Below are 16489 nucleotides of genomic sequence, written 5' to 3'. Positions count from 1 at the left end.
CGTCGCGGCCCGTCCCCCTCCTCATGCTCCCTCAGTCTGTGTAAACATTTCCCCAGGGTGCCTTCTAGCTCATTTTAAATCTGGTTTTGGCAGTCATGTTTGCAGAGTATATTTACTTCAAGTAGCTCTTCCACAGAAATGTTTGGGGAAGGTTTTGTTCCTCTTATAAATGTATTAAGCACTGCTGGAAAAGGGGCGGGGGCAGGTGACAGAAGGAGTGGTTTAAACTACAGTCCTAAGAAACCGGGCTCCTCTTACAAATGTATCCTAGAAGGGGAACATTTAGAGCAAGATCTGAGTTCTCCAGATGTAAGGCTCCCTCCTCCTAAGTTGTCAGTGGACTTTGTGTAAATCAAGCCTAACACTAAAAAAAAAAAACAAACCAACCACAAAAAACATTTACCGAAAAGAAAATCAGGTTGACAGCCTTTTCCTGGAGGATTTTTCAGGTTATTCCTCTACATAGCATCCTCCTCTAGCTCATGTAAGATCTAAGCTGAGGAAGGAAGAAAGGAAGGAGGGAGGGTAGGAGGAGGGGGAAAGGAGGGAAGAGCAGAGGAAAGGGGGAGGCGGGAAGGAGGGAGGGAAAGGGAAGGGGCAGGGAGGAGGAGGAAGGAAGGAAAAATTTAAAAACTTTCCAAAAACACATCCAGTGGGACGCCTGGGTGGCTCAGTTGGTTAAGCACCGCCTTTGGCTTAGGTCATGATCTCGGGAATCCCTGCTCAGCAGGGAGTCTGCTTCTCCCTCTCCCGCTGCCCCCTCCACCCACTTGTGTGCGTGCTCTCACTCTCCCTCTCTCTCTCTGGAATAAATAGTAAAATCTTAAAACACACACACACACACACACACACACACACACACACAGTGACACAAATGAGGAGCACCTGAAAAGGCATCCTGACACTTTCATTAGAATTCCAAAAAGTGCTTTCTAAATGAAAAAGCACCTGCCACCCAACTACAGTTATTTTCTATTTGGAGCTCGAAACACATCGGCCAACTGTAACATGAATTCTCTGACTTGACAAGAAAATATGAGCCCCACACAGGAAACACTTTAATCCGTGACTCTTACCTGGGCACAAAAGACTGAGTACAGGGTTTGATTTGAAAGGGGTGAGACACTGGTGATTCGTAACAAAAGCTGTTGTTCCTTTCTCTAAGGACGTGTCAGTTGGCTCCCTGAGTTGTCCACGACACTCCTCCCACTCTCCTTCAGGTTCCCTTGTGCAGCTGGAAGTTTCACGCGCTGCACATGGTACAGAGAAAAAGGCAAACTGTCAGCACCCGGAGGAGAAGGTGGTGTCACTCGAGCCCAGTCCTGGCACGGAGCCCTACCTGGGATCACGGGGGTCTGAGCCGGCTCTACAGCCTCAGGGCGGGAGGAGGCCATATTAGGTAGCAGGACCCAGCAGCCTGTGACCTTCAGCAAGCTACCAGCCTTCTTTGCATCACATCAGGATGAGATAAGCCGAGTATCTACCTCTTAGTGTTCTCCTGAGGAGTACACAGCCTCCTGGGCTCACAGTGAAGGCACAGAAGCTGGGCTGAACCGTTAAGCCCGCCCCCATTCTGTTCCATGAATGGGATCATATTTTTGGGCACGGAGAGAGTCTGTACAGGATTGGGGGGGGTTGGTATTCCAAGTCCCCCATCTCAAGCCACCTGCAGGATTCTCCATCCTAAATGTGCATCAGAATCTCCCAAAGAACATTTTTAAAAATATCTTTTCCAGGGGCACCTGGCTCAGTGGGTTAAAAGCCTCTGCCTTTGGCTCAGGTCATGATCCCAGAGTCCTGGGATGAAGCCCCGCATCAGGCTCTCTGCTTGGCCGGGAGCCTGCTTCCCTTCCTCTTCTCTGCCCGTCCCTCTGCCTACTTGTGATCTCTGTCAAATAAATAAATAAAATCTTTTAAAAAAGCAAACTCAACACCCAAAGAACAAATAATCCAATCAAGAAATGGGCAAAGGACATGAACAGACATTTCTGCAAAGAAGACATCCAGATGGCCAAGAGACACATGAAAAAGTGCTCCACATCACTCAGCACCAGGGAAATACAAATCAAAACCACAATGAGATACCACCTCACACCAGTCAGAATGGCTAAAATTAACAAGTCAGGAAATGACAGATGCTGGCGAGGATGCGGAGAAAGGGGAACCCTCCTACACTGTTGGTGGGAACGCAAGCTGGTGCAACCACTCTGGAAAACAGCATGGAGGTTCCTCAAAAAGCTGAAAATAGAGCTACTCTACGACCCAGCGATTGCACTACTGGATATATACCCTAAAGATACAAACGTGGTGGTCCAAAGGGGCACATGCACCCGAATGTTTATAGCAATAATGTCCACAATAGGCAAACTATGGAAAGAACCTAGATGTCCATCAACTGATGAATGGATTAAGAAGATGTGGTATATATACACAATGGAATACTAAGCAGCCATCAAAAGAAATGAAATCTTGCCATTTGCGATGACATGGATGGAACTAGAGGGTATTATGCTGAGCGAAATAAGTCAATCGGAGAAAGACAACTATCATATGATCTCCCTGATATGAGGAAATGGAGATGCAACGTGGGGGTCTTAGGGGTAGGAAAAGAATAAATGAAACGAGATGGGATCGGGAGGGAGACAAACCATAAAAGACTCAATCTCACAAAACAGGCTAAGGGTTGCTGGGGGGAGGGGGGTCTGGAGAGGGGGGGGGGGTTATGGACATTGGGGAGGTATGTGCTGTGGTGAGTGCTGTGAAGTGCGTAAACCTGGCGATTCACAGACCTGTACCCCTGGGGATAAAAATACATTATATGTTTATAAAAAAATTTAAAAATTAATTTAAAAAAATCTTAAAAAAAAAATCCTTTCCAGGCACCACCCAAAGAGATTCCAATTAAATAGGTCCAGAGCGAGGCCCAGGGATCAGGAGTTTTCAGAGCGCCTCTAATGTTCACTGAGGACCACTGACCCAGGAATGTGCCCCATGGTTTGGGTGGCCAGTTACCACCTGTGTCTGTTGGACTGGAGAGACTAGAGGTCCTGGGATGAAGGGAGGGGCGACATCATCCATTGTATCAATCCCCATAAGCCACCAAACAATAGGACCCTCCGAGCTGTGACTGAGTCAGAGAGAGGCCCCGGGGTTGGAGCTGGGCATGTGCAGGCTGACCCGCTTTTTGCTTTGGTTGTAACACAGGTGAAGGGACCCCAGGGAGAGGAGGTACCACAGCTCCTGCCTGTCCACTGGGGACAAGTGAGGTTGGAAGCCATGCCAGCCACTGTCGCAGGACCTGGAGGCCAAATGAGCTATGACAGAGCAGAAACCAGCTTTCTCATTAATTTCTGTCCTTTTTTTTGTTTCTTTCTTGGTTTATTTCCATTTTGCTCCTCGTTAATTTTAGAAAGGTTTCTGTGCTACAGTTCTTGTCTGCGTCTGAGGACATAAGCCCTGAGTTCCTTGGCACCCTCCTAGGAGCATCCCTAGTGGGGTGGCTCCTGTTGGCTGGCCATGGTGGTGGGACACTCATGGGCCAGAGCTGGGGCCATCTGGTCAGTCTCTGCTCCCTTCTTGGGAGGGTTACCCTAAGGAAAACCAACTCCGATATGAGGGTTGGAGGAATGAGGTGCTAAGTGGAGGCAGGTCTGGGAGCAGAAGGCAGAGGGCCTGGGTCTGCCTGCAGGACCCAGAGGTGTCACAGAAGGGGGCCCTGGAAGCCCGTCCTTGAAAGCGGAGTCCCAATGAGCTCATGCCAGACAGGGACAATCAGATCCCACCCTTGGTAAGGACCATGACACAGAGACAATCACACCTTCTAAAGAGAACTAGGGCTGATCCTGGAGGGAGTAGGAACTGGTTTATGGGATTTGCCAGGGGCGTGGGGGGGTGGGGGGGGGCCAAAGTCACATAACACGAAATTGTGCTTATGTTTATAAAATGTTAACCATTTCAAAGTATACAAGGGATCATCTATTTTATACCAAAAGTACCAAGTCCCAAAACATCCAGAATAACGAGAAATAGATGTACTCCAACCCCCCGCCCACCCAGTTCTTCCACCTGTTCCCTTGTCAGACAATCGGATTCACTGTTATTGGCTCAAGAGTCACTGGCCCTTCTGCGCCAAGGTTTACTGTTCCATTTCCCCCAGGCTGGAGATCACTAGGAACCCAGGAGAGAGACGTCCGCTCAACAGTGAGTGCACAGAGGTTGAGAAGGCACGAGATAAGAACTAGAGCTGCAAGCAGGAGCGGGTCTTTGAGAAAAGCAAGGCGGGGGACAAAGGGTGGGAGCCTGCGGGGGCTCCTGCACATGCTCCTCCCAGAGCTGTCTTCCTGACCCCTGGGGGGACTCTAGCCGTCCCATCTCGGCAGCCTGATCTCCTTGTTTGCACCCTCCCTGGATTCATGGAGATACTCAGAGTCCTTCTAATAAACGCCCTGTTTGCTTAAGATAAACTGAAGTCACCTGAGTTTCCTTACAACCACCAACAGGTTCACCAACACGGCCCTCCAGCCCTGCCTCACCATGAATGAATGACCCAAATGTGGGGCGGATATTCCAAACCACTGGGTGGGAACTTGTGTCATCAAAGAAACCCATTTTCTGCCTTTATTTTTTTTTTTCTGTAAACTCCACCCCCAACATGGGGCTCGAACTCCTGACTCTGAGATGGAGAGTCACACGCTCCACTGACTGAGCCAGCCCGGCGCCCCAAGGAAACCCACTTTCTAAGACAGGAGTTACTCAATTTTTTTCTTCCCTTCTCTCTATTCCCTCCCACCAGCAACCACGTATCTGCTGGTTTTATGTAACTTGATGTCCCCCATGCTGAGAGTCAACACAGCTTGGCATTCAGCAATTACGTGGCCACGTTCCCATGGCGGTCATTACGTGGCCACGTTCCGTGTAACTGCCTAATAAATACCTAGATGACTATTTTGGCAACTGGAGCTTAAGTGGCCCAGAATCCATCCTTTCATCGACCAAGCAGAACGTTCTGAGGTAGAAGCTTGCAGAATGGGCTATTAGCGAGCCCTCCTCCACATTCCTTGGTGCTGATGGGGGAGAGTCCTGCCAGCCTGGGGGCAAGGCGGCTTGTGCCTAAAGCGCGAATGGCCCTTGAGCCAGACTTTCAGGAGCCTGACTACCATGAACACGTAGCGTATCATCCCACACGCCTTCATGGCTCAAAAAGGTTCCTAATAATTTCGATGTCTCTAGGCTGTTGTTGCTGCGTTCGTAAGAGCACAGGCTCCTCACAGGAGATGATCAAGGGTGATGTCCAAGACCCTGCTCAATTCCAAAGGGCTCCCTCTTTCACCCCAGGGCTCCCCTATCACACTCTAGGTTTGGGGAGACAATGGAATGTAATGCTTTAATAGCACGGTTGCTGGGGGCGCCTGGATGGCTCATTTGGTGAAGCGTCTGCCCTCGGCTCAGGTCATGATCCCAGAGTCCTGGGATCAAGCCCCACAATGGGCTCCCTGCTCAGCGGGGAGCCTGCTTCTCCCCCTCTCTCTCTCTCTGCCCCTCCCACCTGCTCATGCTCTTGCTCACTCTCTCTCAAATGAATACATTTAAAAAAAAAATCTTTTAAAAAATTTTTAACATAAACAACAACAAAAAAAGCAAGGTGTCTGAAGCCAGACCACCCAGGTTCATATTCCCAGACATGCCATTCACTGGCCATGTGACCCTGAGCAAGTCACCTAAACCTCCCCATGCCTCAGTTTCCTTATCTGTGAAATGGAACTAATGGTAGAACCTACTTCATAAGGGTGTGGTAAGAATTAGGTATTAACTCATCTGATGCATGTGAAGTGTTGGCACCAGTTCCTGGACTTGGGAAGTGCTTAATAAGGAAGAGATATCATAATTCCAGGCCCAGATAGAAAGGGATGAGAAGAGAACACCTCAGGAATAACGTCACTCCACAGTGTGGCCAACTACTGACCACAGACCTGAATTCTACAGCTGTCTCATCACCCCATTCCACACTCACTCATGAAAAAATATTTACCCAGTGCCGAGGTCATGTGCTACCAGGATCGTAGCAGGATGGCAGAAGGGGGAGTGAGGTTCTCACTCAGGGCCCACTCCCGGCATTTGGAGTTGACTTTGTCTATGTTCAGTGGGATTCCACTGTTGGGTGCCAAAACTGGCTACTAGTTAGCAGAAGGGACAGAGTCCCTGACCTTGGGAAGGTTTCATTAGTAGAAGGGGCAATCAGCCCTTTATAAAACCCATATACAAATATAACAACAAATTATGTCAGCTTTAGGAAGGGAAATGGTGGCGCTCTAAAAAGGTATGCCTTGGAGGGGAAGGAAGTGTCCTGGAAAGTCAAGAGACCAGAGGATAAAGAGAAATGACCCAAACAGGGTCAGGAAGTACTATTTCAGACAGAGCATAACAGGTGCAAAGGCCCTGTGGCAGGGAAGAGACTATTCAAGGAGTTAGAAGCGGTGCCACAAAAGAAGATGGGAGGGAGGCAGAGGAGAGAAAGAGAGACAGAGACAGGCCTGGCAGACCACAGACACACATGCTGTAGTCCTCCTGTGTGGTACTTGGGGTCTCCAACCCATCTCCTCTCCACCACATTTTCTAATTACTTCATCCTGACAGCAGGAAATTATTTAAGCCAATTAAAATAAGAAGCAGCACTTAAGCTGCTTACTTACAAAAGACAGCAGCTTAAAAATATCTCTGTTCATGCACTGGGTATGCCTTCACCAGGTAGCTTGGTCTTTCGATGATATACTTTGCTCCAGAGACAGAATATTCCTATAACAAAAGCCAAGCCAGCAACTGTGTTACACAGTGTAACATATAAATCATTACACATATAAATCAATGCTACTCAAATGTGTGCTTTTGCATTTAAGAGGCCTATGGACCGCATGTCTGCCATACATGGCAGTGGGGAGGGTTTAGTATCGTGTGTACACATACATGCAAATTCTCCCTTCTTTCTTGTTCTTCTCCCTCCCTCCCTTCCTTCCCTTCTTTTTACATTTTCAAAGGATTATTTTACTTGAAAAGACTAGAAATTAACAAAGCAAAGCCAACAACTTTGCCAAGAGGAAGCAAAGTAATTTACAACCCCTCCCTGTGAAAATCAATATTCGTTTATAAGAGTCGTTCTATAAATCTGGGCTATGCCTGTGTTTAAGTCAAGACCAAGATGACCCCTTTGACTATGACACAGTATCCTTAAATCCAACCACTGGGGCCACTGCTAACCTTTCATTTGAGTTCTTTTCACATGATGATGGGTCACTTGGCTAACTGCTGCTAGCCTGCAGTAGAAAAAGTACTGGGTGTATCTTATCTATGGGTCAGAAACACTCCCCAGATCCCACATGTCAAACAGCCAAAACACCCTATCAACTTTTAATGTTTTCTTCCATGTTGTAGCCTCAGACCACAACTTCTCTGGACTGGGGGATTCTTGTGCACGGTGCACAGGTCTGGGCTTCCAGCCGAGGAGACCATCTTCTCTCCTTGAAAGGTCCATGCTCCCCTTCCCTGCAGGACCTCCACCCAGCGGGTGCCACCCTGCAAACTCTCTGCAACTCATTGCTCAGATGGAAGCTCCCTGGTTTCTTCCTCCAGGAAGCCTGCCCTGATTCCCCACCAAGTCAAGTGCCCCCTTTCAGATGCTCTCAGGACACCAGGCCCCCTCTTTGGTAAGCATCACAATTTTACATTTAACTCTGTGGTTACTGGATTAATGTCTGTCTCTCCCCCCACCCCACTGCCCCAGCCCTAGACTGACGCCCCCGTTCCCATGTGATTTTGTCAGTAGAGATTCTGCTGTTTCAGAAGCCCTACCTTGTGCAGGTTTTGCTGAGCTCTGTGGGATGTCAGGAGACTGCACACCCTTTCATGGATCTTCCTCCAGGAGGACTGAGAGCAAGGGCGGAACCTGGCCAACACACAAAAGCAGGGCGGAGTATTATGCAGCTGCTAAAAAGGATACTTAGAGTACAGAACACAGTGGGTGGCTATTTATAACTTACTAGCAAGAAGCAGCAGGAACAAGCAATATACACAGTGTGCTTTGCATGTCTTCATTAACCATCCGCGTAAGATACACACTGACTATAAAAGCAACCAGAATGTGAAGAATGGTTGGTGTTTGAGTCTGTGGCTGTGAGTGATTCTTCCTTGTACTTTACTGGGCATTTCAGGTATTTCTCTCAATCCTTAGAAATTTCATCCATAAATGTTTAACACAAAATGTAACCCCAACTGTTTTCCGCCGCAAGGATTGTATGTTTCATCTCATTTACTTGAGGCTACTCAGACCCAAACATCACCACAGATGGTACCAGAGCCTTCCAGTTCCTCCGATGGGAGGCTCCCTTCCACGTCTGGCCAACCCTGCTCCCCCGGCCTGGAAGGCCGCCACCCCAACCATGATCCCAACTCATGTGCACCCTACCCACCTTCAGAGCTCAGTCCAATCACCTCCTACCTGCACTTGGGGTCCATTCCCCCTTGCTCACAGTGCTTGACCACTGACACCTGGTCAGTATTTGGCTCATGTCTGTGTCCGCCCCTAGACTGAAACTGGCACCGGGAATCCAGGGCCCTGTAGGTACTGAATACCACGTAGGTATTTAATATTCCTTGAGTCACTGAATTCATCCCTTCATTCATTCATCTTTGGGAGGGGGTGGGTACCAACACCTAAACTCTGAGGCAGAATGGGCCATTTGGTGATGAAGAGCACAAAGACCATTTTCCAAAGATTCTTAAAGAATTTCAGCAATTTGGGTGCAATCATTCTCTTTAGCTAATGTACGATAAACACTGGACGGTCCTGGGCAAACCAGATGGCCTCTCCATGACTATGCTATCCTTTGTCACAGTTTCATGGCCTAATTTACAAATTCATAGTCAAATTATTTCCAAAGCTCTCCATTTAGAGGGACTCTGGGCAAACAGAATTTGCTGATCCATCAGAGGTAGAGGATAACAATCTGGTCTGCAGCCAGAGTCATCATCCTACAGTCAAATGTGCTAACTCCCGAGAAGGAACTTGCAAAAACCCCCTGCTGCCATCCAACAAAACCCAGACTCCTTAGCTCAGCTTCCCCAGTCCCTCAGGCTCTTGGCCTTGGCACCCACTATTCCCGCAAGCTTGTCTAACTTCTAGACACCACCAGGGCCCCCTGCCTTCTCACCGCCCATCCCTCCCCTCCTTCAACTCCATCATAATCCAATCCCCTCCCCTCAAGGCCCCCATGGAAATACCCCCTCCTCCGTGAAGCTTTCCATCAGTGCCTTCCCTCCTCCTCCTTTCTACCCTGATAACGTTTGGTCCATACTATTCTCAGAGCCCCGCCTGACAGAAAGCCCTCTGGGCGCATGTTTTTAAATCCTCTGCTAAGCTGGAAGTTCCCAGAGATCAGGAGAAATGTCTTAAATGTTAGGGTTTCCATTCCAGGCTAGCAGACCAGCTACCAATCCTGTTCTCCTCCAAGGCACTCTTCTGCCCACAGAGACACTACAGGCCGCCACACACCCAGCTCCAATCCCAAGGATTCTGCCTCCGTAGATAGGAGGTGAGTTCCTAGTGAGCCACAGCTGAGAACACTGGCCGGCTGCATAAAGACACTCAGGAGAGGCTGCTGAAGACTGCACAAGCCATCTCAGAAATCTATTTAAAAAGAAATGAGGCCGGGCGCCTGGGTGGCTCAGTGGTTAAAGCCTCTGCCTTCGGCTCAGGTCATGATCTCAGTGTCCTGGGATCGAGTTCCGCATCGGGCTCTCTGCTCAGCCGGGAGCCTGCCTCCTCCTCCTGTCTCTCTCTGCCTACCTCTCTGCCTACTTGTGATCTGTCTGTCAAATAAATTAAAAAAAAAAAATCTTTAAAAAAAAAAAAAAAGAAACGAGGCCTTCCTTATCTCCCTCTTGAGGAAGTTACCCACCTCCTGCTCTGTCTCTCACCCACTTGTGGATGGTCCTTCTGTTAAACGCATCTCATCCAGTGACATGAGTGTATGCCTGCCTCCCGGTCTAGTGTGGGAGCCACGGGCAAACAGGGACCCATCCTGACCATCCCAGTCCACCTGGTAGGAGCTCAGCAGAGGCAGCCCCAACTCCGTCCCTCAGAAATGTTCACTAGGCTGATTACGAGGAGTTTGGGAAAAGTATAAACACAGGCACATGGACAAAAGCTATAAGCTGCCCCTGATTCTGACAGCAGAGAACCATTTTGTACCTGTAAGAGAATGGCTGTTTGATCATCACACCCATTTTACAGATGGGGAAACCAAAGTCTAGAAGGTCTACAAGGCTGAGCACTTCTGTGAGATCACACAGCAGTTAGACACAGATGGGCACCAGAACTCACGTCCCCTGACCCACCAGCTGAAGGTCCTTTCCCGTCTCTGTTTAAAATCTTTACGTCCAGAGGCTAAGCCAAGAGGAGACGAAGGCCAAGTAGAGAGAGGGACGTAAATGTCTCTAACCACCTGTGTCTGCCTGCCAGGGCTGGTTTTTAAAAAATCTATTTCATGTTATTTTCCTCCCAAGAAGTAAGTAATCAGGAATTCACCATTCTTTAATAGATTTTACTAAAATATTTGACTTGGTCTCCTCGAGTCTATGATACAACATTTCAATGTAAATGTATTCTATCATTTCTGCAAAGCACTAAGAACGCACGGCCACTTTCTTAGTCTTAGTCAAACTTAATATAATTCCTATTAAAATTGCAGGACTTTCGTTTCATTGTGACTTTCATTCTGGGATTTACTACCTACTGGGTAGTACTACCTACTATACTACCTACTGGGATTTACTACTACTGGGATTTACTACCAAGTCCCTTTGTGAGCAATCGTGTCACTTGGATACGAGACTCTCTCTCCTTATTGTCATGACTAACAGTGCAGAGAAGAGGAGACCGGCATAGTCCTCATTCAGAACAATGGTTTGTTTTTTGTTAGTTTTTTTTTTTTTTCCCAGAACAACTGTCTTAAGAAAGACAAAAACCATGTGCTCTCATCTGTAGATGGAATTAAGGAAGAACACAAACAAGCTCACAGCTACAGAGACCAGACAGCTGGTGGCTGGACTCCGGGGGTCAGGGGAGTCAAAAGGACAATTTCCTGTTATAAAAGAAATATAGAGACATATGCGTGGAGACTACAGTTAACACCATTTTGGATATTTACAAGTTGCTGAGAGAATAAATCTTTTTTTTTGAGAGAGAAAGAGAGAATAAATCTTAAGAGTTCTCAGCACTCTGTAGAAAAAACAAAATTCTGCAGCTACGTATGGTGACCGAGGTAAACTGGGTTTACTGGGATGATCATTCTGCAATATACACTAAAACGGAATCATTACTCTGTATACCTGAAACTAGTATAATATGTCAACTATCCATTTTTAACAACTGTCTTAAAAATGTTATCTTCAGTGCCATTTTCCCGGAGCTAAGGTGACCAGACCATCCTGGCTTGCCTGGGAATCAGGGGTTTCCCAGAATGCAGGACGTCAAGGGCTAAAGTCACAGTAGTCCCAGGCCAGCTGGATGGCTGGTCATTTTACCAGATGGTACAGTCTGGAAAACAAAGGTCCCTCTCTCGATTTCTGGTCTGCCTGCCACATATACGCAACTGGGCAGGAGGTGGGGAGTGTTATTTGTGACAATCCTACACATAAGCCAAGAAAACATGTCCAAAAAAAAAAGAGAAAATACACCTACATGTTAATAATCTTTGCCTTTGAGTGGCAGAACTATGGGTGATTTTTTTTTCACTCCTTTTGTTTTTTTATGGAAGACAAAAATGGATAGATAAATAGCACCTATGCCAAGTTAGCTGTTAGTCCCATTTTCTTTTTTTTTTTTAAGATTTTATTTATTTATTTGACAGACAGAGATCACAAGTAGGCAGAGAGGCAGGCGGTGGGTGGGGGGAGGAGCAAGCTCCCCACTGAGTCGGGGCTTGATCCCAGGACCCTGGGATCATGACCTGAGCCTAAGGCAGAGGCTTAACCCACTGAGCCACCCACGCGCCCCATGTTTGTCCTGTTTTCAACAAACATTCTGAGATATGCTTTCCACAAGCGAGAGAAAAGGCTTCAACTCTTCCTTCTGGGAAGACTTAAAAACGAACACTAATTTTTCATATCAACAGCTGAATAACCCTAATGAAGCAAGCGATGGAGTGACCAGGCTTCACTCCTGCTAGACCACAACACACTTTTCGCACAATGAAATAAACAGGGGGCTTGCTGCTGACCTTTCATCGCAGAGAAGGGGCTCATCCAGAAGAGGGCTGGCGGATCTGGAATGCTGGGAGGTGGCAAGCGAAGCTTCCCTGAGGAAATCGGCATCCCCATGGTTACTGTAACTGGGCGAGGGTTTTCCGAACTTACTTGAATCGAAGGGTGACGATGATTCTTTCCTTAAAACAATCCGTTCATCTGGCTCTTTGATAACCTAAGGAACAACATGCATGATTCTTCAGCTGTGATTTTGTTTTCGTTTGCTGAATTTAGAGCTGGAGGTAGATGGGGTGGGAAGGGGACAAGCGGATAGAGGGCCTGCCCCCCCGGGGAGCTCCCCCAGTAAAAGAGGAGCAGGAAGTGGCAGTGTGAGAGACAAAATGCTCAGAAGCTCAAGGTCAAGGAAAGGTAACCAAAATTCTGCACATTTGGCATATATCCACAAGCCAAAAGAAACTCATGCTCTGAGGTTTGATTTATGAGCATATGGGATTATCAGGTTTGGTGAAGACATCATTTTTTAAATAAACTATTTAAATGCCACGGCATGAAAAGCCCCATATACTCCATTCTTTGCCTGTATCTATTTTCATGTTGGAACATCGAAGTTTGAGCCTTCATCTTCCCAAACCAATCAAACTTCAAGAGCAAGTGACTTACCACCTCTATGTATTATGCAAGTATTCGCTTAGGAAAAAAAGCAGGAAGAACACCTACTGCTGAAGCAGGTTCTGGGGCCACATGCAGGGGGATTCATTCCACAGATGAAGAGCGCGTACGTGAGGGGGACAAACCAACGAGCACAAAGCACACAGGAGGGCCCAGGCACCGCTCAGACTCTGCTGAGACTCCAGCAATCCATTCCCATGAGCAGCACTTGCTAGCAGTACACTTCCCACCACTCGTCGGGGAAGGCACAATAACCGCCATTAGAGCGGGAAGTAAGTCATTTCACAAATGCTATTTCTACAATTACCTTTACGTTAGCGGCAAGGCTGTCAAGAGAAGCAGCTAGAAGAAAGAGGAAGAGGTATTTCAGTGACTCATTACGACCAATTACCCCTAACACCACTGTGACATTTGTTCCACAGAGCACGGAAATATGACATGGGGATGAATTATTAAAGAATTTAAATGCTCCCTTGTAAGTTATGCTGTCAACTTTTACATGTCCCTTCAATCACTGCGATCCTATCTAGGAGTGTTTCTGTCCTCCTGAGGCCCGATGAAGTTATGTTATTAATGACAGCGCACAGGGATGTGGGAAGGGCAAAGGAGAGCCCAAAGTGAAGCCATAAACTCGGTCATCCGTACACAGCCCGGAAAACAAAAGTCGTACCGGCCCAGGCACCCAGAGCCTGAAAGCAAGCCAGGTGGCCGTCAGATAAATAAAATGCATCTACCCTGCCTCTTCTGTCATTCCCTGCCTTTGGTTTACGTGGAACCCTATTTATGCAGGAATTCTTGAGCATACTTGTCCAAGGTAGACACAAAGGTTAGGTAGAGACAATAAAGAGACAAGAGCTGGGGAGAGCATAAGGCAGGAGAGGTGCACAGCGTAATCATTACCCTGAACGATCCTAAGTTAAGCAGACCTAATGCCAGAGGGTGGTGAGAATGACCAGGAAGTGATATGATAAACACACACAGGCAGAATCAAGACTAAATTGGATTTTTCCAAATTCAAAAAAAAAAAAAAATGCTTTTGGAAGGAGTCTTTGCAAGGCTAGGCCAAGGCCACTGGGCCTTCCCCCTCTGTGCTTGGGGCTTAGGCAGTGACAACCGGCTTTTCGAGGATTGCTGATGCCACCATGCCACTAGCAGTAAGAGAGATACAAAAAGGGCTTTTTTCCAGCCCAGCGCTCACAGCCTCCAGACACAACCGTGGGTGTGTCTGTCTTGTCCCAGAAGCTGTCTTCTCCCCAGCTCCCAGCTGAGCAGGGGGGCTGGCAATGCTAAGGCCCTTTACAGCCACAGCCACAAATGTGCCTGTTGCCTAGAAACCCCCTTGCAACTGTTTGGAGCACTCCCTTTCACAGGGGGATAGCCCTTGTTCCGTTGTCTCTCAAAGTGCAGTCCGTGGGCCAGCCACATCATCACCTGGAAGCTTGCAAGAAAAGAGGGCTCCCAGGTCCCACCCCAGCCCTGCTGAATTAAAATCTACTCTTGAACAAGACCCCCAGGTGATTCAAATGCACATTCAAGCTTAAGCAGCACTGCTTTCGTCTACCTTAGGCCTGGATGAATGAGCGGACAGGTGACCTAAGCAAAGGTCTGGCTTGGAAGCTACGGGGACTCCAGCTGAGAAACCAGAGGTCTGAACGTCTTCTCTAAATGTAGGTATGCCAAACACTGGGGGTGTGACCAGTGCACACTCTGTAAGCTCTCTGGAGCCTCCCTTCTCCACCTGCCAGGATTAAGAAAAGACAAAGAGGCCAAGACCGGTGTGATGCATGAGAGCCCCATCGTAACCGAGCCAGCATTAAGCCCAACATGTCGTCCCCAGGAAAGCATGTCTGCCGTTGCCTGATTTCACCATAACAGGGAAGGCAGTGCTGCTTGTATAGGAGACATGGGTGATTTTCAATCCAAAGGACTTAAATTAAATGTCAGAGGTGACAAAGCACCTTCTGCTTCAAACCTTGCACTCTGTCCTCGGTGGGCTGCTAACAGTCACCGTGATTCAAGAACACCGACTTGAGTTACCAAAAGAGACCATGTGGCCCCCTTTAAAGTACAAGCCTTTAAGCCTAAAATAGGGAACTTGTCATCAGGGACGGCCTAGGTCCAATTCCACCAGGAGTCAAGAAAACGGGCTGGCATTTCTAGCCTAAGAATTCTGATCAAGTTCCGGAATGGACGAACTTCACCAGCATGACCTTCAGAGCTTATATGGTGCGGGGGTTCAATCATAAGGTCAATGCCACCAAGAGATGCACTTACTCAGTGACTCTCAACATATCTTGTGTCCAGAGATCTCCCCAGGGGTCACCAAGAACTTTCAGGAGCTCTGCAAGGTCAAGACTGTTCCAATAACACTAAGACAGGACTTCTCTTTTTCTCATTCTCTCACAACTGTACGATGGAAGTTTCCGAAAGCTACATGATGCGTCATGACATCACCACTCAGAATGGCTAATGGAAGGTGTGCTTGTGTATTCCAGTATTTTACAAATTTCTCAGCTTCCATTTCTAAAATGTTAGATATTAATAGATCTCATCTATATAAACTATTAATAGATCTCATCCGTATAAATTAAAACAAAAAAACCTGTATAAACAATAATATTTAAGAAGGCAAAAGGGTCCTAACACCTCCACGGGTGGGATTCCCTGCCTTAACCTAACTGAACCTTGCTTCAGGCAGTGTTGGTTCCCCTCCTTCCTAACCTGGAAGGAGCAGAGGTTATGCCACCTGATCTCCACCGAGCTCCCACTCCTTCCCGTCCAAAGAAATGCCAAGCCTCATCTGTGAGCTCTCAGCGGTGCCTCTGACAAGCCGACCCCACGTGCCCGGCCCAGCCAGGGAGCACCTGCCGCAGAGCTCGCAGGTGATGGCGTGACAGGGAGCATAGCATGCTCCTGCAACAGCTCGGGGAACTGGGAAAGGGACAGCTTCTCCTCCGGCTCTGCTCCAGGGGAGCTCCCGCCCTGCCAACTGCACAACTGGACTCGACTTGAGAATCAGGCCTCGAGTTTCCAGAGAAACTCAGGATGGCCCAGAATGAAAGAAGATTTTGAAGGAGGATGCATTTGTTCCCACTGGGGAATGTACGGGCGTAACAAGAAACTCGAGTACCTCTTCTCCCCGGAAAAGGCAAGTTGGAAAACTTAAGTTTTCTTCTCGACTTTCGGGACTGATACTCTGAAATATTCTCGCCAAAAGGCTTTGCACTGTCCACCTGAAAGAAAGGAAGAAATACGATCTGAACCCACCATCGCTTGTGTTACCCTCTCCTCGTTACCTGTAGCGGCCTTCTCCCTCTCAGCTGTGGGCCACTCGGGTAAAAAGAGGCCGGGAACACATTAAATCCCAGTCTCCAGGCACGTTCAATGTTATCCCAACGAGGGAAGCTTGCTTCAGCATGAAGGTATGGGCTAAATGTTAGCATAAAGTCAGACATCAATGATATTTTAACCACAGGTTCAGGATCAAGCCCAGCAAAGAGCAAGTGGAGTTTATTTCAAAATATTTCAAAATAGGACAGAGTTTCATGGTCCTAAACAGTGAGCA

At 47.7% G+C, this 16489-nt stretch overlaps 1 protein-coding gene across 8 annotated transcripts in view; it reads right to left on the bottom strand.

Moving 5' to 3' along the window:
• Positions 1-1200: 1200 nt before the first annotated feature.
• Positions 1201-16489, bottom strand: part of SPATA6L (spermatogenesis associated 6 like) — a 49519-nt gene continuing 34230 nt past the window's right edge. For 7 of the 8 annotated variants that reach the window (XM_032866520.1, XM_032866521.1, XM_032866517.1 and 4 more), the window contains 6 exons: positions 16055-16157; positions 13232-13266; positions 12270-12469; positions 7843-7936; positions 6690-6792; positions 1226-1259 (listed from right to left, as the gene is read on the bottom strand). In XM_032866520.1, the coding sequence (XP_032722411.1) occupies positions 6703-6792; positions 7843-7936; positions 12270-12469; positions 13232-13266; positions 16055-16157 (522 nt within the window). In that variant the 3' untranslated portion in view covers positions 1226-1259; positions 6690-6702. Of the gene's footprint in view, positions 1260-6687; positions 6793-7842; positions 7937-12269; positions 12470-13231; positions 13267-16054; positions 16158-16489 lie in introns of all 8 variants that reach the window. The other variant, XM_032866518.1, reaches the window with a different exon arrangement.

Source organism: Lontra canadensis, unplaced genomic scaffold (genome assembly GCF_010015895.1).
Source record: "Lontra canadensis isolate GAN:19392208 unplaced genomic scaffold, GSC_riverotter_1.0 scaffold31, whole genome shotgun sequence".
NCBI classification, from domain to species: domain Eukaryota; kingdom Metazoa; phylum Chordata; class Mammalia; order Carnivora; family Mustelidae; genus Lontra; species Lontra canadensis.
This window is presented reverse-complemented; position numbering and strand designations above follow the sequence as displayed.